This window comes from Platichthys flesus, chromosome 3 (assembly GCF_949316205.1).
Source record: "Platichthys flesus chromosome 3, fPlaFle2.1, whole genome shotgun sequence".
Lineage (NCBI taxonomy): Eukaryota > Metazoa > Chordata > Actinopteri > Pleuronectiformes > Pleuronectidae > Platichthys > Platichthys flesus.
This window is the reverse complement of record NC_084947.1, coordinates 2,070,887-2,092,258: the sequence shown is the minus strand read 5'-3', so window position 1 is coordinate 2,092,258 and position 21,372 is coordinate 2,070,887. Positions and strand designations below refer to the sequence as shown.

Below are 21,372 nucleotides of genomic sequence, written 5' to 3'. Positions count from 1 at the left end.
TGCTTCTAGTTGACAGTTAATTTTATAGCTTAATGTCGTTGTTTCTAAATTAATAAGATGATTACTAAAATAGTTGCAGGAGGAATAAGTCAATCAGTTAAAAAGCTCTGTTTTTTAACCTGTAAAACAACATAAAATCTATTTAAATATCTTTGGGTTTGGAGAATTCCATCAACCTGGAACTTTAACGGAACATTTTCAACATTTGACATTTTTCAGACAAAGGAAAAACAAATCAAACATTAAATTGGAACCAAAGAAATAAACACGGAATTCAACAATTATAATTTGTGTGCAGACACACTCCAGACAACAGTTTCAAAACTTCCAAATAGTTTCACTGTTTTCAGTTTGAGTAGATTTGTTTTGCTTCCTGTTTTTGGTCAGATTTCAGCGACAGATGCGTCACACGTGTTCGGCTTCATCTTGTTCAGTGTGTTACATTGGACAGTGAAGAGCAGTTGTGTAGTAGTAGTAGTGTGTGTTTTTATGAGGTTTTGTTATAGTGCGACACAGCTGGTCCCAAAAAATCCCCCCCCCCGACACCACATTCACCTTCGAAAGGACGAACTGGACAAATAAATGAAGACTTCCTGTTCGTCCCACATGTGGAGGAAGTGGACAGAATAAAATGCATTGCACGGGCCTCAGAGGAAACTGTTAGAGCTCCAGCTCCAGACTCTCTCTCCCGACCGACCTCACTGAGGAGGAGAAGTCGGGACCGGACGGAGTCGAGCGTCCGGGTCGGGACCCTGGAGCTGTTCCAGTAATCGAGGGAAGTCGGTGTTAATCACACATTCATCTCAGAAGAGCTCTGGAGAATCAATGCAGATCCTCTGCAGAATGAAATCCTCCAATCAAAATTCTCAAGACTTGCATAAGATGAAAATATTGCCAGTAAAACCACCGCCCTAAATATACTTCAGATATGTGTAAATACAGTACTGCACATACTGTATACACGCACATGTCACACAGCAGGTTGTTATCATCGATAACATCTCAGATTGTAAACTACATTCAGAACTGAATCCGTACGACAGGGATTTAAAGCATAAGGAGAGAAGAAGAGTAAAGAGTGAGGACGTGGGACCGGTCAGAGTCAATCCCCCCCCCCCCCCCCCCCCCCCCCCTCCCAGCACCTCCACTGCTGTAGTGCAACTGAAGTCGTCGGTTAAATCAATAAAGCAGGAAGCACGAGTCTTAGATAAAGGAATAGTTCCACATTTCCAATAACACACATCTTAGTTACTTTCAGAGAGGAAGAGGAGGAGAAGGACGAGGATTAGGAGGACGAGGAGGAGGAGGGAAAGTAGCCCCCTCTGAAATGTGTTACAAATGTTAGAACTATTCCCTTAAATTCTTTTTCACATTCTCTAGTTAAAGTTCACACCCTCTAAATAAACAGCAACCGCAGATCAACTCTACGTTCCTACTTTTAAAAATCTAATTTGTTCATGCTATTATTATTTCTCTTAGTTTAAAAGTGATCTTTTTACCCCAGCAGGTCACATACATAGTTATATATTAAGTATTTGATTAGCTAAATATCTTCAAAATGTATTTATGTACAATACATGAGTGTGAGGCTGATGCTCTAGTTTTTGCGTTAACATGCCTACAGTCAAACACTGTTGACTTTTTGTGCGACTTATTTAGATTCGGACAGAAACCTAAAAGCTGACAAGTTCACGCTGTGGAGGAACAACAAGAAACATGGCTTGTTCAAGCAGAAGCCTGACACGGGACTCAGGGACATGCTACATGAGGTTAAGATCCTTAAATAGAGCAAACACCATGAAAAACAGTGTTTACAGTTCAACGACCCTGCTGCATCATGACCTCACCCCGAACCCCAGAGCGACGAGCGGCGCCGGGCGCTCGGCCGCAGCTCAGGTCCACGTGTCAAACGCTCTGGGCCCAGTTCATGCTGGTGAAAGCTTCTTAAAATCCATTTGTTCTGCTCAGGTCAGTGCAATATTTGCCGTGCGCAAGGGAAACCGCACGTCCACCGTCCACCTGCGCCGGGAAAGCTGTGTGCTTTGAAGTCTGTGTTGTGTGAGGAGACATTTTATCTTCTGTCCGCGAGTCTTCAGGATGTGGACTTCCTGTTTGCTGTTGTAGTTTATGTGCCGCTCCAAGTGGGAAAGCAACAAAGCCACTTGTGTTTTGTTATTTTTTGAATGAGAGTCGCTTCAGGTGGGATTTGGAGCTGGTCTGTGGTCGAGTGAAGAGGCGGCAGGATGACGACAGGAGCAGGGAGGGGCCCGGGGTCAAACACCATACAGGCATACGTGCAAGTGTCTGTGTGTGTCTGTGTGTGTCTGCCTGTGTACGTGCCTACACAAACTATCCACACCATCACACACTCACTCCCCCGTCATCCCCCCCATGTAGTCGTTCACTCGGCCTGGGCGACAGCGGGGGGGAGCATGCCCCTCTCTCTCAGCTGGGAGTGCAGTGTGTGGAAGATGCTGAGCTGCTGCTCGGGCTGAAGCATCAGCAGCTGCTGCAGCACCTTGCTCGGGTTCGGACCCCTGCAACACAACAGTCACAAATAAGACAACAAGCGACAGGAGCGTCACAAAGTATCTGGATCTGCAGCTGGGACGTGTGTGATCAGCGTCTTTGAAGTTTCATGAGCAGCCGAGCTTCTCACCTGATGAAGCTGGCGATGTAGACGTGCGTGAAGGTGGCCATCAGGTACTGGCAGTCGAAGCGATCCATGATGCCACCGTGTCCGGGGATGGTGCTGGCAAAGTCCTGCAGGAGGACAGAGACCAGGGTGAGGACAGCATGAGGACATTTCAGGATCAACAGAGACGGTGTCTGATGGCAGGAGGCTGCAGTTCACCTCCACAACCTCCGTGTGTGCTGCTGAGTCACTTCAAAGGACACAACACAAGTGCTCCGACCAGTTTCTAGATTATTTGAATGTCGCCCTTAAACAAATCTCTGTCTGTGAGCTCGAGGCCTGAGGTGGAGTCACTATGACGACTTGTGATTGATATTAAAGTTATGATAACAAAGACCACAGGTTGAACTGATAACAAACACTGACTCGTGGCAATGAAACTGAAAATATTCATCCAACGACACCTGAATCTACAGGAGAGGAAAACAAAGGACGAGAATAAGGATGAGGAGAACAGTAGAAAACTGACTGACTGGATTTGAGCCATCAGAGGAATCGACTTTTCTCAGATGTGTTTAGACATTGAAATTCACACTTTATTCTCAAAATGCAAACAAAATGAATCCTGCTCCTCAAATTTGTATTCTCACGTCTGGTTCTAATACTCGTCAGTGTGAAAAACTGATTCACAAAGGAAAACTGTGTCTACTTTTAAAAATGAGAAAGGAAAACAAGACTAAGACAATATGTCCGATGTAGGAAAGCAAATCTTAGATGATGTTGTCTTGTTGGTGAAGGGCAGAGACTGAGATGTTTACTTTGATTTTGAAGGCTCGCTTGAAGCCGCTGGCAAAGAAGCCGCCGAACGGCCCGATGAGCGACGCGAAGGACGAGAGGAAGATGCTGTGGATCTGGAACGGATAGAGGTTCACTGTTTTCTGAAAGAGAGAGAGAGAGAGAGAGAGAGAGATCTCATTGGATCAACCGCTAACTTACTTTTTTTTATCTTCTCGATATTAGAATCTTTACAAAGGAGAAGTTTGAAGAGAATTTAAACTACATTATCAGGAAATCTAAAAAATATGTAAGAATTTTCTTTCCCAAATGAAAAATAACAAATCTAATAATTACAAAGATAATAAGATGTATTTGTGTAGCACTTTTCTATAAAAACCTACAAAGTGTTTAATTTTAGGATAAAACAACAACAACAACATCTAAATAAATAAAGTAAATAGAAATATCTCGGTAAAACTCATTTCAGAAATGAATTTAGTCAACAATCAGATTCTGGGAACGACCAGAAAATAGTTTCACAATAACATGACACTAAACAAATAAAGTAAAGATATTAACAATATAGAAAAATTATATTTCCAAAGGTCTTAGTAGATGCCAAAGGGACAGCGTCTTACCCAAGTCACAAGGTTTTGTACGACGGCAGGAAGTGTGTACTCCTGCATCACAAAGATATCCGAGGGCTCACACTCGACTGTGAAGCTGTTGGTTTCACTGTTGAATCCCACAGGACACACGAAGTACTGGAACCGAGCCAGGAGGTAGGCCAGCTGAGAGTAGAACCAAGAACAACAGCAGTTAGTAGAGATCAACGTGTGACTCCAGGTCCATCGATGTGTCGCCTCATCGGGATCATCACACTCCTGGAAACACTTTCACTCAAAGACGCAGCGGAAGTTTTGTGTCCTGATTAAAATCCCAGAAACCTAATTTACAAACAGAACGTGAGACGGAAGCTGGAGATCATGTGACTTAAAGTCATGAAAACAGTGACTGGCGGTTGAAGGCATGATGGGAAACTGCCAGCAGCTTCGGGATCGGCTGTGATAACCAGCTACAGTTTACACGTCTCATTCTTTTTAGTTGGAATGTTTATCTTTACTAGTGAGAGTTTTACTATGGAAAATACTCTCCACCCAAAGTCTGGGATGTAACAAAGTACATCAACTTGTACTTATGTAAATTTTTCATGTAAATGTACTTTACTTGAGTATTTATTTTCACTTTTACTCCACTACATATATCAGCAAATATTTGTACTTACTTTAATTATGTTTTCAAGTATATTTAATGCAAGGATTTACTTACTTTGACTTGAGTAAAAAAGTAAATGTGGTACTTTTACTTATATACTCACTTTACATTCGTTTTACTTCAAACTTGAAGTATTCCTTGTGCTTTTGAGATTAAAAATAATATAAATAAAAATAACTTCCTCCAACACCATTGATAACTGGAGTTACAGAGAGAGAGGAAACAGCTTCAGCTCTGATCTTCCAGGATGAATCCATTCTCTCCGGCGGTGGGAGGAACAGGGAACGTGTTTGATATTCACTGAGGCTTCATTCAGAGTCGTATCTAAACGAATCGACACTGCATCAAAGGCGGCGTCAGTGCGCTGCGATTTGATGTGATCACAAAGTCGAGTGTGAACTCTGCCAACAGCGTTCAGCCCTGAAGGATTTTCTCTGGTCGACTTCAGGCCTCACACACGAGAGCATGTGAGGCAGCAGCGAATGTACTGTACTCACGATGAAGCCGAAAACCACCGTGGAGAAGTAACCGCCGATGAAGCCCTCCCAGGTCTTCTTGGGCGAGAGCTGCGGGGGGGGGGGGGGGGGCAGAAACAGCGTCGGTCTTTCATATCAGCATGACGTGGTTCTTACTCGCCAACATGTGATTTAAATAAACAGCGTCTCTGAGATGGCGTTTAGATTTACCTTGATGAGAGGCGTCCTCCCGAAGAAGAATCCAAACAGATAGGCCCCGATGTCGTTACAGATCACGATGGAGATCGGAACGATGAACCTGGGAAACAGGATTTAACAGAGAAGTTTAGACGTGAAAGGAGAAATGAAACCAACCAGAAGAGAAACTGATCTCGTGTCTGTGGCTGGGAATAAATTATCTAATCTATAAAGGATGAATGGCAGACAGGGAAAATACATTCGTATGTTTTTTCTACTGTGGCAATATGTTTGTTTTTATTGTGAAATTCAATGATTTGCTATCTTCAGAGAAGTTAATTAAAACAGAATACACGTGTGTTTGAACTTTAACAGAATGACGAGCTACACAACAGTGAACACGGGGGCAAGGACACATATGTGGTGATAATCAGAGATAGCAGGGCCGGTTGCTCTGGTCGGTCTGTGTCCTGCTTACCAGATCATTCCTTCAAACAGGTTCTGAATGACAAGGTGGGACTGAGTTACCACAATCAACAGGGTCACATGGGTCCAAGCAAACTGGAATGGCAAACACAAACACAAACAGGACAGTGTCACTGCACTGGAATGTAGCCGCGCCTTCTCAGAAGTTGGCTTGTGTCAGAAATAGTGCAATCGTACAAACAAACAGGTGAATGAGGTGAAGGACAGGGACGGAGCCGCAGGGTGAGATGATAAACAGCAACTGTCATATGCATCAAAACAATTCAATATATCTATGAAAAAGAGCAGGCAGCAGGTGGAGCAAATTCTGAGGAGACGCATGCAAATAACAAGGCAGCAGCATTTTGAAATCGACCTCATATACAAGATTAATTATGAGAAAAGGGCAAAATTGTTTTTAGAAAGGTTTAACTTGAAAGGATCATGATTCAATAGGTGGTTAGGAAAACACTCATGTCTGCAGTGAAAGCATTTGCATAGATTTGCCTGCACAATGAAAACACATCGACTCAATAAAAGCTAAATGGGCAATAAAGTCAGTCCAGGCCAATAAACTGTGCTGCACTAGAGCGGCCTTCAGAGGTCAGAGGAAGCTCGACAGATGCATGAGAAGTGAAATGAAGCTGAAGCCATTGCAGAAGTCCGGCAGCTATCCGGAGCTGCTCTCACACATGCACTGTTAACATCAGCTGTTTGACTGAACTTTTCCAGAGGGGCTGCGTGTGAGTCAGTTGCAGCAGACGTCTTCGCCTACAGCCCTTCCAGAGAACGCCAGGGGATTACCCACAGTTCAGTGCGTGTCTGAGAGCAGCTAACGTGTGTGATGCACAGTAACAGAAGGGCCACAGCATTTAAAAGACACTTCTCCAATGGCAGACAGCAAAGCAGGAAGCGGTGGAGGGAGGTGGAAAGGAAGGTGAGTGGTGTAGTAGAGGAGGAGGAGGAGGAGGAGGAGGCGGAGGAGGAGGTTACTGGGCTGATACACACCATATAAAACTGCAGGCGGTAATGTTTCTTCACTAAACTCAGCACAAACATGCAGAAACCTGTGAAAGAGTAGACAACATGCTGTCAGTTATTACTTCAACATTACAGAGGTTTAAAAATCTGTACACAACAACAGTAACACATCATATGTAATGTACAGGGAGGTGTGTGTCTGGTTGTGCTAGTGTGTGTAGCAGGATTATTCTTTACATGAAGAGATGAGATTTGAATCTACTTGAGCCTTGGACGCCCCTGAGCAGATTGAGAACTCGCTCTCTGCTTCAGGGCGTCCTTGGACTGAAAGGCAGCTATGTCAGCGAGACTCGGGCCGACGTGTTCAACCCGCGTCCGACTCTGAAACTCAACCACTGAGCGATCAGCAGACAGATCCTTTATTCATCCCACAGGGAATCTCTGTGAATCTAACTGCTGCTGTGATCACACCGTGGTTAAGGACTAATTTATCCATAGCCTCTGGAAATGCTTGATTTACATTCAGATGGATGCTGTTTTTTTATTCAATTTAATTTGGACTTTTCAACAAGTCGGTCTTAAATCTTTTTCCTCGTCAAAGCTTTCTTTAGCTTTGTCTCCAAAGTAAGAAAATCAATTTGAAGACTTGTTTTCAGAATTTACTTTGTACTTGTCGATGTTAAAACTTAAGCAGCAACGGACTAATTTGAAAAGTCGCCTGTGTGTAAACACTAAATAATAAGACTCCCTGTTAGTCGTCTAACTAGAATGTCTGAGTATAATGGAGCTTGCAACAGTCCACTTCAATCCAGCAGCACCGAGGTCCACACACTGCTAGATTTCACTTCCTCTCAATTTGCCTCATCATCTAGATCCATGAATTATTCCCTCAGAAAACCTCAGAGAGAAAAACAAATTCCTGGATGTGCACCAAGATGTAATGGGCTCTTCTCTGACCCGTCTCATGGAAATTCATTAGGTGGTTTTTGCGTAACCCTGCAGACTATCAGCGGTATGCTGCTCACAGTCAAGTAATAACCAGAGCTTTGCCATCTGCTCTATGAAAAGGCCTGAGTGACGATCTGAGTTTTACTGTCATCAAAACATGCAATAGTTCGGAATGTGATGATATAACTTTTCAACTCTTGACTTTTGTTTCCTCTTTGGTGTGTAATTTGTGTTCCTCCCTTTTCTCCACGTTGCATAAATGTAGAAGCAGAAGAAGACGCATGTGTTTGTAAATTAGTGTCATATGATCCAGAGAAGGAGAAAAAAATCACAACAGTACAATGCATTCAGTAAAATCCAGGATATAAGCTATTTATCAGATATTTATATATCACTGGTTAACTGCTATGTGACGATAAAAGCTCAGCTCAGTGTTTTATGAAGCATCCTGCTGCTGTTTAGCGGAGCAATAAAAATCTCCCGCTGCAGGAACATGAAAAGATTTAATATGTCACGATGTAAATCACTTTAAAAACTCAAAGGTTTATATTGAATGTCTTCCTGCGGCTTTTGTTTTTGTTTTATTTCCTCCTCAGTAATGTGACTTGTAACTCTGCTACAGACTGTTTATGGTGAAATCTATTCCATAAAGAAGAAGGGGGGGGGGGGGGGGGGTCAAAGAGTTTTTCTTTTCTTTTCTGAGATAAGGAGTCTGGATGGGGGGGGGTCACCTGCGAGGTACAGAGCAAAGGAGATGAAGCGGTGATAGCGAGCCAGGAACTGCAGCGGCTCCTCCCTCTGCACCAGAGCCCCGAAGTAGTCCGCCACCGTCTCACCGTAGAAGAAGTAGTTGACGCAGATCAGGAAGTACCTGAGGCGGAGAAACAGACGGGACTCGTTTTACTTCACATGTTGTTTGAGTTGGCCTCAAGTCTGTTTGAGTGCTTCTTGGCTTTATCATACATGTAGGACAGTTTCTGTCTTTATGAAGAAATGAGCTACTGCATGAAAAACCTCTTGTGTGGGTCACTTGGTTTAAACGTCTGACACTGGCTGTACATTGACCTGCTGTGTGTGTGTGTGTGTATGATGGGTGGCCTTGGGGAAAGGGCAAGTTTCAATTGTTTCCAACACGGCAGTGATCTTTGCTCCGGGCTGAGCGCTGCTGCCACATGCTGCGGGGGTGTGTCTGTGTATGCAAAGGTGACACTGCAACAGGAACGGGAGCAAACAAGGAGGATGTGGCTACAGACGAAGCCGAGTCAATGTTTCACTGAAGGAAGAGCTGAGTTAACAGACTTCTTCCCCCTGCTTACATACCAATACACTACTCATACTGATATGAGCAAGTTAAAAAGATTCTGATATCATTATATATCAGCTAATATGTACGAAAACAGACATTTCTCGATAAGATTGATCTCAGGACAAAGAAGTTTGATTGAGGTTTGATATTATACAGTTCAACCAAAAACGTTATTTTAAACACCTCTAAATAAATAGAAAACACAAAGGTATAGAACTTGAATTAAGAGAATTCACTTTTTTGGATAAATAGAAACAATGCACATTGCTTATTCTGTAAAATAACTGTGTTCTATATCTGTGAAAGGCCCATATCGGATGATTTATATATGTGAAGCAATAAATCTGTCTGGCTTTACTATTTTCTAGAACAGTCTGTAGACTTCCCTGGAACATCCTTATGGACTTGAAATCGACATGTTTTGAGTCTGAAGTACAAATCTTCCCTTCTCTGAATTATCTCCGACCACACAGACGCTGGACTGATTCTCAAACCACTTCCTATTTGTCCATTGCCACACATCCTGTGCTGCTGACTGAGAGATTGGTCAGATAACTGCTCTAATCTCTGTTAACAATGTTGTAGAGCATATCTGCTGCTAGTGTAACATCCTGTACTCACCAGCTCAGAGTCCTGAACCAAGGCAGCTCGTAGGAACGGTAAACTCTGTATCCGATGTCGATGATTTCTTGAAAACACTTGATCTGGACGGTCATGACCTAGATCAGAAGACAGGAGCAGAGCAGAAGGGTGACTCGTGAACGGATGCATTGACGACTCAAACACCAGCGATGGTATCGATTGCTGCCACTTACCACTAATAAAAGAGCGACAGGTCCCATGTAGATGATGAGGAAGAAGCCTGATATCATGGCTATTGACAGAACCCCTCGTATCCAGTAGTTCTTCCATCTGTGGAGAAAGGAAACTTTGAATGAGTGATTTATTTCCCCCTGAACATTTATTTCAATAATTTATACTCCATATGGCGAGAGGCCAGTATAAGGTATATTATTCACTGTCCAAAGCTCCTGTTAGAATTCCATCACATTCATCGGTCATTTGTTTAACTGTGACGTCTTTAGAGTCAGCAAAGTCATTAGACACATCCACCCACCCTCTTCCCCCTGGTGGCAGGCTGCAGTATAGGTCTCAAACACGGCCCCCTCCATGTCAAAGAGGGAACCCTTTCAGTTCCTTAAAAAAGTTCCTGGGTCTAAGGGTAGGGGCGTCTGTAGCTCAGGAGGTAGAGCGGCTTGGCCACTAACAAGAAGTGTGACCAGGTGCTGAGGTGTCCTTGAGCAAGACACTGAACCCCAAATGGCCCCTGGCGGCTGTGCCAGCACAGTATGAATGATGTATGACAGAGAAGGTATGAATGGGGGAATGGCAAAAACTGTAATAATACTGTAAAAGGACTTTGAGGGGTCATCAAGACTAGAGAAGTGCTAGATAAGTGTAATCTACAGAAATGCTGTGGCTGCAGCCACCGGGCTCATTATCACCACCTGCACCTTCCACCAGGACGAGCTGTGCCGTGACGCTAGCGTGGATAAAAGTGTGGAATGTGTTTTTCACAACACGTCAGCCGGTCCGTGCTGCTGTGAGACAAACTGACGCATGGCCGCCGCCTGCGAGCAAAACAAAAGAGAGGGACGAGCTAACAGCTGCACAGGAGCTGCCCGGACGCATGAATGGAGGAAAACAGCTGCGTCATCAGAAAAGCTGCTGCTCAACGCTCACTCTCTCTCCGACTCCCTCCCTCCCAGCATCATTCACTCACTTGCACTCAAAGCACCAACCTTCCTCCTCCCTCCGCCTCTCCCTCTTTATTTTTACTACAGCTTCTCCATATGTTTCTCTCTCCCTCCCTCCCTCCCTCTCTCTCTCTGCAGTCTGTTCATCCACAGCTCTCTCTCTGCAGCACACCACCTCCAATGCCGTTCAAGCCAGCAGGGATTAGTGCTTCCCTCCTCGTGAGCCTTTAAGCCCTGTAACCTGGCCGTCGCTCATTGGTCACACCCTCCACAATATATATATGACCCCGTGTGTCACAGACCTGCAGTTAACCTCCGGGTCGATGGGATGTGTGCAGTGTATTAACAGAGAGTTACTGTATTTCCTCCACTACATTAATAAGGGCGTGTTCATGCACCTCTGCAGACTTCATTCTATTTCTGGTCCAATTAACCTACATGGTGCGGGGGAGGTGATCAATCACTCTGTCAGGCTCTTTCTATAAAGGATGAAGGAGAATCTGCTCGTTACAGCAGAATAATGGTTGAAATCACAGCAGAGAAGTTGTGGGAAACTGGACCCTGGCGTCAGGGACATTTGCTCCTCGTCTAACTTTCCTACAGATTATTTCAGTTTCTGAATACGGGCTGATTATTGTCCCATTGTCCTGTGGCAGGGTCGAGTGGTGAGGATGCACTTTAGGAACAAACAGCAGCTGCTAGCATCTGTCTCCCGAGAGGGTGAGTGTGTGTGCATGTGTGTGTGTGTACCTGGGCGGCAGGCCCTCCAGAGCTTTGTTCAGGCATTGTGGAGTGTTGTCTGTGTCTGCTGTGGAGAGAGGAACATCTGGAGTGTCTGCTTTGGAGTCTGCGTCACATTCTCCGTCTGCGTCACCGTGCAGACCCAGCCTGTCATCACCGTCGCCCTCCTGTCAGAACACACACACACACACATATTCAAACAGTGTTTTAAGATCACCTGACACACAGGTTAGTGTAGAAAGCTCAGACTGCAGAGTCGTGCACACGAGGTGACAAAAGAGAAGGTAAACGTGACAGGTCAGACACTGAGAGCTGCTGAGATGCAAACGACAAGTAAATGTTGAGGTCGTCACGAGTCTGAGTCGAGGAGAGAAACATACGACTCAGCAGATGGCACTTTAATTGGGTATTGCTTTTACCCGTGTGTGTGTGTGTGTGTGTGTTAGCATTGAGAGGTTTTCACCAAATTTACTTATTAATTTTTGGGAGTTTATCTCTAGATGATCGATTAAAGGTCAAAGCTGCTAATTATAGAGCTACGAGAAAAAGTTAATAAATATTGATCAGAAAATGATGTGATGCTCTGATCTTTGTATACTACAGACACAACTTGAAGCGTATATAGATTTAAATAATCATCATGATCTTGTAGTTGTGGGTGTGTTTGTTCGTTAAGTCCTTATTATACGTGAAATACAAACAATTACACCCACTGAACTTAGCAAAGACTTATTTCTTCAATCATAATAAATGTATTATCTCATGAACAGTTGTTTATTTAATGATTAACACTTTATATTTAAATCCATCTTTAATATCCGGTGCTGACCTGAAGTGAATTTCATTTCTATCTCTGAAACTAATCTCAACCTTTCAATTTCAACATGAAAATGTACACAAGGAGAAAATGTTTGACTGGAGGCCGGTGAGGAAACGTGAGGATGACGGAGCTGAAAGTCTAAACCGAGTGTCGCCAGGTTAACCTGCTGCTGCCCGGGAGGCAAACCTCTTTATTGGTGTTGATGAATCTTTAATCTGGATTTAAACCCAGTAGACAGACACAGTGTGTGTGTGTGTGTGTGTGTGTGTGTGTGTGTGTGTGTGTGTGTGTGTGTGTGTGTGGAGAGATGGATTATTTGAAACTTGATATTTAACAGTTAAACCGAAGCAGTAACAATAACTACTTTACTTAAAAAGTAAAATAAGTGACATAAACCCAGCACTTGTGTTCTTAATTTAACCAAAAATGTCTGGGAGGTAACGAAGTAGTGAGAGGAGACGCTTCTTCTTCTTCTTCCTTAGGGAGTCTGTTTTTAAACCAAAAACACACACAAACACACACACAGAGAGAGACACAGACACACACTAGCAGATTAGGTGTCTCTCTGCACTTGACGTCCTCGCTGATGCTCCTGGACATTTCTTGCCTTTCATGGTTGCTTTTACTCAAACGTGGCTAAGTACGGTGAGCGGAGGGCGCCGGGGTTAACTCAGACAGATTTTCATTTAGAAAGAAGGTCTGTGATCTTGTCCAGATTTTGTGATTAGCCTGGGGTCGCTTCAAGTGGCATTAGTGCTCAGGAGAGAAGATGAAGTGTGGATTTCTCCTCAGGTTTTAATGAGGAAACGTTTTTCAGGCCTGCAGACTTAAACCGTGGAAAGCTTCAGGGTCCTTTCAGGAGGAGCTGCCTACACACAGAGTCCCAACTGAAAAAGGAAAATAATAATTCCCACGACACTAAAGTCAAAGAGAGACAGAGCGCTTAGCTGTAAGTTTGATTCGCAGTCATGGTCACCACATGAACAAGTTTAGCTGTAGCTGTTTACACAGAGCGACCATTTAACCAGCTGATCAGAATAACTAGAAAAGTTGTCTACTGTTTATATTTTACTATAATAATGTTTTACATTTAAAACTTCTTAATTAGTTAGTTAGCAAATTAATTAATTAGTTAGTCAGCAAATTAATAAAAGATTCTGTGAAGAGAAACAAGCCTCTGGTCAGTTCATTATCTCAACCATACTAATATGTTACATGCAGAGCTACGTTATTAAAGCTTAATCTGAGTGAATGTTCATAATCTTTTTAATCAAATTGTCCAACACTGTTAATCTTTCGTCTATTGAGTGAAGTTTGGTACCTGCTGTGTAATCACAGTCAAACAAAGCTGCAAATCTGTAAGATATCAACGTGAGTAGTGACACCCTGAGCAGCTCATCAACACCGGCTGATACAGACAGAAAACACCGTGAACAGAGGTTTGATTGAAACACCAAAGCTGGTGGTGCATCCAAGAATTCACTTCTACCAGACGCCCATGTTTTCCTACAATCTGTGAGCTGCAGAGCCTGAGAGGTGGAGGTGGCAGCAGCAGCATTGCGACTGTCCTTGCAGCTCATCTCAGCTCCCCTGTCGTCTTTGTCCTCCTCTCTTGGCTATTGATGCCTTCTCTGCAGAGCCAGAGGGAGGAGGAGGAGGAGGAGGAGGAGGAGGGAGTCGGACTCACAGAAGAGAGAGGAGGGCGATGAGTCGCTAATAAAGTCGTGACAACCCCGGTGTTACCAACTGCCTCCGTTCGTTTTGCCTCCAGATACCAGCACCGTCATTATGATTATTATTGTGTCATTTGTTGTGACAAAACATCCCGAAGACATCAAGAAAACACACTTCCTTTTAGCCTTTTGGGATGTATCAGAAATTTGACCTAATACACAGAACTGCTGTTTGACACCTGATCCTCTAACTCAACTTCACCATGAAAACAAATCTCTGCAGCTCATTTCATTTGGAGGAAACAACGATTACTTTGTAGAAACAGCACGAGGGAAAACAATTAAAACCACGTGAGAGTTGTCGCAGTTTAATACAAACAAAAGAATCAGTTACATTTTTGGGTAAATTTGTGGGATGTTAAAATTTGACCAACTACAAACAGAAACCATCACATTTTTATAATGTGTCAGTATTTCAGACCCTCAGAGGAAAGAGATTCTGAAATAATGATGCATTGAGGAAAACTTAGCTCAGTGCAAATGTACCTTAAATTCTTTACTAAGAGATAAACTCCTAATTTAATTATGTTTCCGCTGTCTTCCAAGCTCAGCTATGATTTACCGACTCATACTGACATTTACTTTACTTACACGTTACTTTGTGAAAATCTTTTCTAAGAATGTGTTTCTGCAAGAATTCAGGGACAAATGTGTCATTGTGCAAAAAGAGGGTTTGAAACCAGATCATCAAACCAGTGGAGAATCTCTGCTTCTTTACTTTTACACCCGTGAGATGGATTTCAGACTTTTAAGAAATCTGAGATCGATTCACTGAACCCATGACTTTGGGACAGTCTGAGACATAACAGCACAACTGATGATGTTCACTCTTTGAGAGAACTTGGACTAACTGGTTTTGCTGCTCAGCCCTGCAGATAAAAAGCTGTTTCCTGCTCGGGTGCGTGTCAAGTGTGTTTGCGAGTCTGTGGATGTGCAAGGTTATCCCAGAATGTCCAAAGCATGACTGATAAAATGGGCACAGTTAACACCACCGTCTGCAGCGCTGACAGGATTAACGAAACCTTTTATGGTGACAAATTTCCCACCAGTGACAGGGGAGGGGAAAGGTCCAGTGAATCAGGCTCATTGAGTCACAGATGGTATTTTGTATTTAAAGCATACACTGACAAACACTGTGAGTCACGACTTCTTAGTTTCACCTGACTACATGTGGGACACATTCAAATACACAGAATTCATTCAAACTTATTATTACTCCAGTACAATATCAGCTTTTAGGAAACAGCAGAGCCTCTAAACCGACTGACTATCACCAGACACAACAAAACCTGCCAAAATTCATGAATACACCCTGAGTCATCACAAACTCAACCAAAATAAGTAGTGTCGTGAGTTGAGCATCAAACAGCATCCAAAGAATCTACGACATTTAGTTTTAATCACAAGATTACAGTTTTCATCCAGATAGCTCTGGATTAACCTGGAAGCTTGAATCGCAGTGAGAAGCTGCTTTATTTATTATTATTTATTATTGTCAGCAGCAGCAACAGCCCACCCCCCCCCCCCCCGGCACACCAAACACGTCTTTCCACCTGTGAGGTGCAGACCTGCAGCATAGCCAGGCTCACTGAGGATCAATGAGTAAGCTAAAGCATGCATTGGTTCACTCATGCTGCAAGGAAGGATTTAGGCTAATCAGCAGTGAACATTGCCCTGAAGTAGCACTGCTGCAACTTTCAACTCTCTGAGGTGCAGCACGGAGCAAAGAGGGACATGTTCCAGGAGACACAGCAGAGGGACGCCTACGAGGTGGCACTCAAACCGGAAATCAATACAGCTGGATGCATAAGTAATGGGAAAGCAATGTCTTCATTCATGACTAACAGAGTCTGAGGCTTAGCACAACATGCTTATAGTACTTCATTTTGAAAACACTGGTTTACCATTAGACATTTAGCATATTGGCACGCTACCATACCATCTTTCAAATGCTACCATGAAAGCCAACATATAATACATCCGAATGTCAGCATGTTATGTTAGCATTATGTTGTATCTCAAATTGGTTCCTGAGTTGTGTATTTGATGAATGCTTTATTATATAATGCTCTTGTATTTGTTATAATATATATTTACATTTGAATGTGCGTGTGTTTTAGTTTTGATGTATTTTCTCAAATTGAAGTAGATTGAGTTTCTTCTTATAAAATTGCCGTTGGCAAGTAACCTTGTTCAAGAGCTCTGATTTTAACAGCCATTTAGAGAAGTCTGGTGCTGGGGGGGGGGGGTCTCATCCGAGCTAATCAGAGCTTTGTCAGTAAGAACATGAAGACGCAGGTTATCCTCCACTGTCAGAGAAACAATGGTGACACACGTGGATAAGAGCCAAGAAGTTTAAGAAAAAACATAAAGAAGAATCTATCTATTTAGAAAACTCATGTTAATATTCCAAGAACCATACAAAACTGAAAAAAACAATATCTACAGTATCTGTGTTGTAACTTTACTGAGCTTGCAAACACAACATAATGGAATCTATACACAGAGCCACAACATGAATACCAGTCCTCTGCTGTCCCACAACATTTCTAACTAGGTCTGTGTGGAATGAAGCTGTGACCATCAGAGCGTTTAAGTGCCTGCTGCCACCATCACTGCTGCTGCTGCTGCTGGAGGCTTCCGCTACGCCCAGCCAACCAGCAGCCAGCCCTCCAAGGTCAACTGTCGTGTCGGGGTCTCGAACAGCCGCTAATTGTCCCGACAACGGTGTTAGAGCCGTGACTGGAGAGAAGCAGTGTGAAGGACGGTGGCTCGATATGTAAGTCGAGCACACAGTGCATACGGCTGTCGAATAAATGGAAGTAAGCAGAAGCAGCATCGCAATTCAGGGGACGCATCTCCGACTGGACGGATGAAGAATCTTCTCACGATCCAGAAATGAAGCCAAAGTATCACAGAAACAAACGCTGCCATTTTGCACTGACGTATCATTTGGAGCCAGAGTGTGAGCAGTAGAGATCGTGGGAAGACGCCACGGTTTCACGGTCCGGTCGATTCATGCTCTTGACCATTAGGGAGTCACTATGTCAATCATGACGCTGCCCCCATTTTTATAGCAACAGATAACTAATTAAAGCCCCAAAATAAAGAACACTTGAACATACATCAGCATGATAAGAACTCACTCTTCTTAGCAAAAAATTGTCTCTGATGTATTTGACTGTTTCATTTGGCCTGTGTCCCATTGGCTAATAGGGAGGAGGCAGGGTTTGAGTCTATTATGCAGCCGACGTCAACGCCCAACAGGTTTTTCCTCTTCCCTCTCTCCAGATCAGTTCTGCTTTCATAAGAAACTGACAGGATTGGCAGTTACAACAACAGGGCCACAACCTAGAAAACGAGTTGCCCAACCCTGCTCTCTTCAACTCTGGGTTTGGACCCTCTCTTCAGTTTATTCCTTCTGATCTGAATCATAGTGGAATAATTCATGTTGCTGCTTTGTTGTGTTGTTTTTTCACAACATTTAAGGATAGGCCAGTCAGGGCGTGGAAACCAGAGTCACATGGACCCACAGGAAGCCAATAAATCAGACTGAGGTTTGGTGACTCGATGCTACAGAAAAGAAAATGATAAAACCCTGATGGAGAATATTTAGCAATTTGATAGGAAAGTTTAATTAACCATTAAAAAGAGTGTTGTCCTCCTCTATAAATGTAAAACAAGGGTTAACAGTCTGTTTCCCTGCTTGACCCCTGTCGAGTCATGCACCTCACATATCTCTGGTGTTGGGGGGGGAATGAACTGTGAAAGAGCCAAATGTGGGGTTCAGTGCCAGAATGTAAACACACGGCTAAGCAACAGTAACCACCGGGGACGAATACATTTAGATGCACAGCACATGTGACTGATGTGGTGGATCTGTTTTTAGCACCGGAGGCTCCAGAGAGCGGTGAACTCCACACAGCGAGAATCAGAAGCTGCATGAAGCCCCCATTGAGGGATTTGAACAAGACGACCCATGAACATCCCATCCTTCCACCAAGTTTCCTGCTGTAACAGTTAACAAACAAACCAATGGACAGCAGTGAAAACACAGCATCCCTAGTGGAGGTGAGAGCCTTCAGAGCAGGAGGGTTGAGTCCACAGCAACAACTACTTGGTGAGAACCCTCTTTAACTATATGATCGTCTCATGTACAGGAGACAGTGTTAAAAACCAATGTAAGAAACCCACAGACGAGGACCCAAGCCACGAAAAGACATATGGACAATTCAGAGTCTCCAGGTCTTTGGACTGGGGGAGGAAGCCATAGGAAAAACTCACACCGACACTGGGAGATCCTGTTCAGATCAGGATTCTAAGCAGAAACCTCTTTACTGGTTTGAGTTTATGCAGGGACAAGCAAGGGGAGGGGGGGCCTTGAAACACCCTGTTTGACTGGACATTGTTTGGTCAACAGCTGATTAAAAAGTCAAGACTGACAGGTCCAGATCAGTCAATGCCATCGATCGGTAATGGCTTCAGCTCTGAATTCATTAGTTTTTTGTCACTTCATATTTTCTATTTGCAGAATCTCACTGAAAACTCAGGTAAATTAAAAAACTATCAGGATTGAATCCACGTTTCAAATGTATCTGGTCATTTTACGTAACTTTCACTGCGGCTTAGTATGACGTCAGGTCCTTGATGTTTTTGTTGACGTCATCATCACAATACATTATTATTATTATTATTATTATTATTATTCTGTTGTTGTTGCTGTGGTTGAATCTGTGTCATTGATGACAGGATTAAAACATGGGGGGACATCTTCAGCCATGATAACATGAACGGCCCACTAAATAAAAGTCGTTATTTCGTCACCGTGTTGTTGCGGGAGCTTGTTGCGGGAGCTTGTTGCGGGATTACCGGAGGCTAACTCATTAGCTCATGTAGCAACGGTTGCTAACTAACCGGTAACCGCAGCTAACCCGGCCGGCTGACCGCAGCCACAAACCGGCCCAACCCGTTCCCCAGGCCGGGGCCTCGGCGGGGGCAGCCGGCCTCTATTCTCCGGCTTCACGTCGTTTACCTTGTCGCTGATGTTGTCGGTGCTGTCGGTGTCTGCTCCGCAGCCGCCTCGCTTCCTCAGCTCCGTCATGTCTCGCTCGGTTCTCCGCCGGGACGCGAGTCACATATACCGCCCGCCTCCGGGGGGTTAAGAGGAGGGAGGAAGAGGAGGGTATCCCAGGTTATTCTCTCTGTCCCTGGCTGTGTGGACCCGGGTCGGACGTGGAGCTGCGGCAGCGGCAGCAGGTGAGTGGTGAGACGGCAGCAGGTGAGTGAACAGTCCACTGCGTGTGTTTGTTTATCTCCGCAGTCTCCGGTCCTCCCTCATCCGTCAGCTTCCGCCAACCGTCACTAACGACTTCCGCTGGACTCTTTCACATTAAAAGGCTTCATACGCTTCATTTCCTCTCATCTTTACTTCTCCGATAAATTAAAAAATGTTAATGATCAACACTATCAAAGTGTTTTATTATGAATTCGTCTTCTAATTATGTATCTTAGAAAGTAGTACAGGTCGCTGCCACAAACCAGCAGTGTGGGAAAAATCAAAGTTAATGCTTTAATCTACATATTCAAACAGGATTGAGAAGAAGTACAAACTTTTGTCTGGTATGTTGACATATTCAACAATCTCTCTCTCTCTCTCTCTTTCTGTCGGAGTGCATGCTGGGAGTGTGGTGAGTGACCTGAGTGACCTGGAAAGTGTGTTCAGTCTGTGATTGTTCTACCTTTTCTTTGCGCTGACTGGGGATCCCTGGACCTCAGTGAGTGACGATAACTACCTTGTGTAACTGCACATCTAATGGCTAAGAAGCCATTAGATGTTTAAAAAGTAAAGAACAATGTTTTCTTTAACCATACAATGGTTAAGAAGCTTGATTTCTGTTTAGGATGAAGACTATATTAATGTTCCATATGATATAGCAAAGAGAACTGCTTAAGAACTGCTGAGTTGCAGCACCATTGTTTTAGTTTTTTATAAATAAAAAAAGAAAACATGTTAAATGTATATGTGTCTTTTGTCATGAATCTTTTTGTTCTCACAAAATATACAGAGAAAATCGGTAATATGTAATTATCACAATTAATCCACAGACAACTGTTATTAATTTGATTCCAATTTTTTTATTATTTCACAGCCCTAATAAAAACAAAAACAGAATAAACAAATATCGTTCTCGGCTAGATTGTTGTTTTAAACATCGATATCGGCCAACAATTTCCATATCGGTGCATCCCTAGCTGTTGCTTGAAAGTATCCGCTCTTCCGGCTTAAATTCAATTTAGAGATTGTTGTGTACACTACTCTTTCACCTGGTCTTGGACCTTCAAGGCGGTTTGGAAGCATACGCTCCCGCTTGATCACAAATTTGCCTTCCTTGACCATAGCACCCTTAACCTGAGGACATGTACTTCTTGTGGTACTTTTTTTTTCAAGAGCAGAACTATTTTGAGCAGTACTCTTTGTTTCTTTTTCAAAATCAGATGCAGTTTGTTGGCTTTGCTCCTCCAAGACAGCCCTTTGTATATTTTCCTGTTTTAGGGCATCTTCAGGTTGGGCCTTTCTTGTCTTGTTCTCTGACTGTTCTACTTTGAACGTATCGACCGTATGTTGGCGCTTAGCAATCGTAGCTGGATTCTTGGATGTGATATCATCTTTCTGTTCCCTGATTTCTTCATGTCGCTGACAGGGAGCTCTGATGGGTTGGCTCTCCATCCTTAGCATCATCTCCTCTGCATCTGATGAGGCGTCTTTTAGCCTCAAGTATTTTCGATATAGTCGAAAGTTCTGTTCTCTAGCGTTCTTCATGTCTTCATCGAGTCTGATGCGAGCTTCTCTTTCTTTCTGGCCGTAACTTCGAGCAAGCTGACTCTCACCTAGAGCATCCTGAAGTTCATATTGTAGCTTCTTGTTCTCAGAAGCCAGCTGGTGATTTTCCTGAGTAAGCTGGTCCAGTTTAGCTGTGTCCTCCTGGTGCTGGGAGATGAAAGCCTGATGAGCAAGGTCCTTCTCACGTAGAGCATCATCAAGTTCACTTTGTAGACTCTTCCTCTCAGAAGCAATTTTGTTAACTTTACGACACAGGCGGTTCACTTTATCTGTGTCCTCCTGCTGCTGGGAAATGACAGCCTGATGAGCAAGGTCTTTCTCACATACAGCACTCTCAAGTTCACCTTGTAGCCTCTGGATCTCAGAAGCAAGTTGATGATTTTCTTTGGTCAGCAGGTCCAGTTTATCTGTGTCCTCCTGGTGCTGGGAGATGACCTCCT

At 43.6% G+C, this 21,372-nt stretch overlaps 1 protein-coding gene across 1 annotated transcript; it reads right to left on the bottom strand.

Moving 5' to 3' along the window:
- Window positions 1-1,129: 1,129 nt before the first annotated feature.
- cds1 (CDP-diacylglycerol synthase (phosphatidate cytidylyltransferase) 1) lies at window positions 1,130-19,422 on the bottom strand. Its single transcript, XM_062381339.1, has 13 exons — window positions 19,124-19,422; window positions 11,548-11,705; window positions 9,856-9,952; window positions 9,662-9,759; window positions 8,466-8,605; window positions 6,814-6,872; window positions 5,819-5,901; window positions 5,374-5,461; window positions 5,185-5,253; window positions 4,051-4,203; window positions 3,454-3,573; window positions 2,660-2,763; window positions 1,130-2,537 (listed from the first exon to the last, which is right to left on the bottom strand). Exons 1-13 carry the CDS (start codon window positions 19,190-19,192, stop codon window positions 2,402-2,404), a joined length of 1,374 nt encoding a protein of 457 aa, XP_062237323.1. The 5' UTR covers window positions 19,193-19,422; the 3' UTR covers window positions 1,130-2,401.
- Window positions 19,423-21,372: the final 1,950 nt, after the last annotated feature.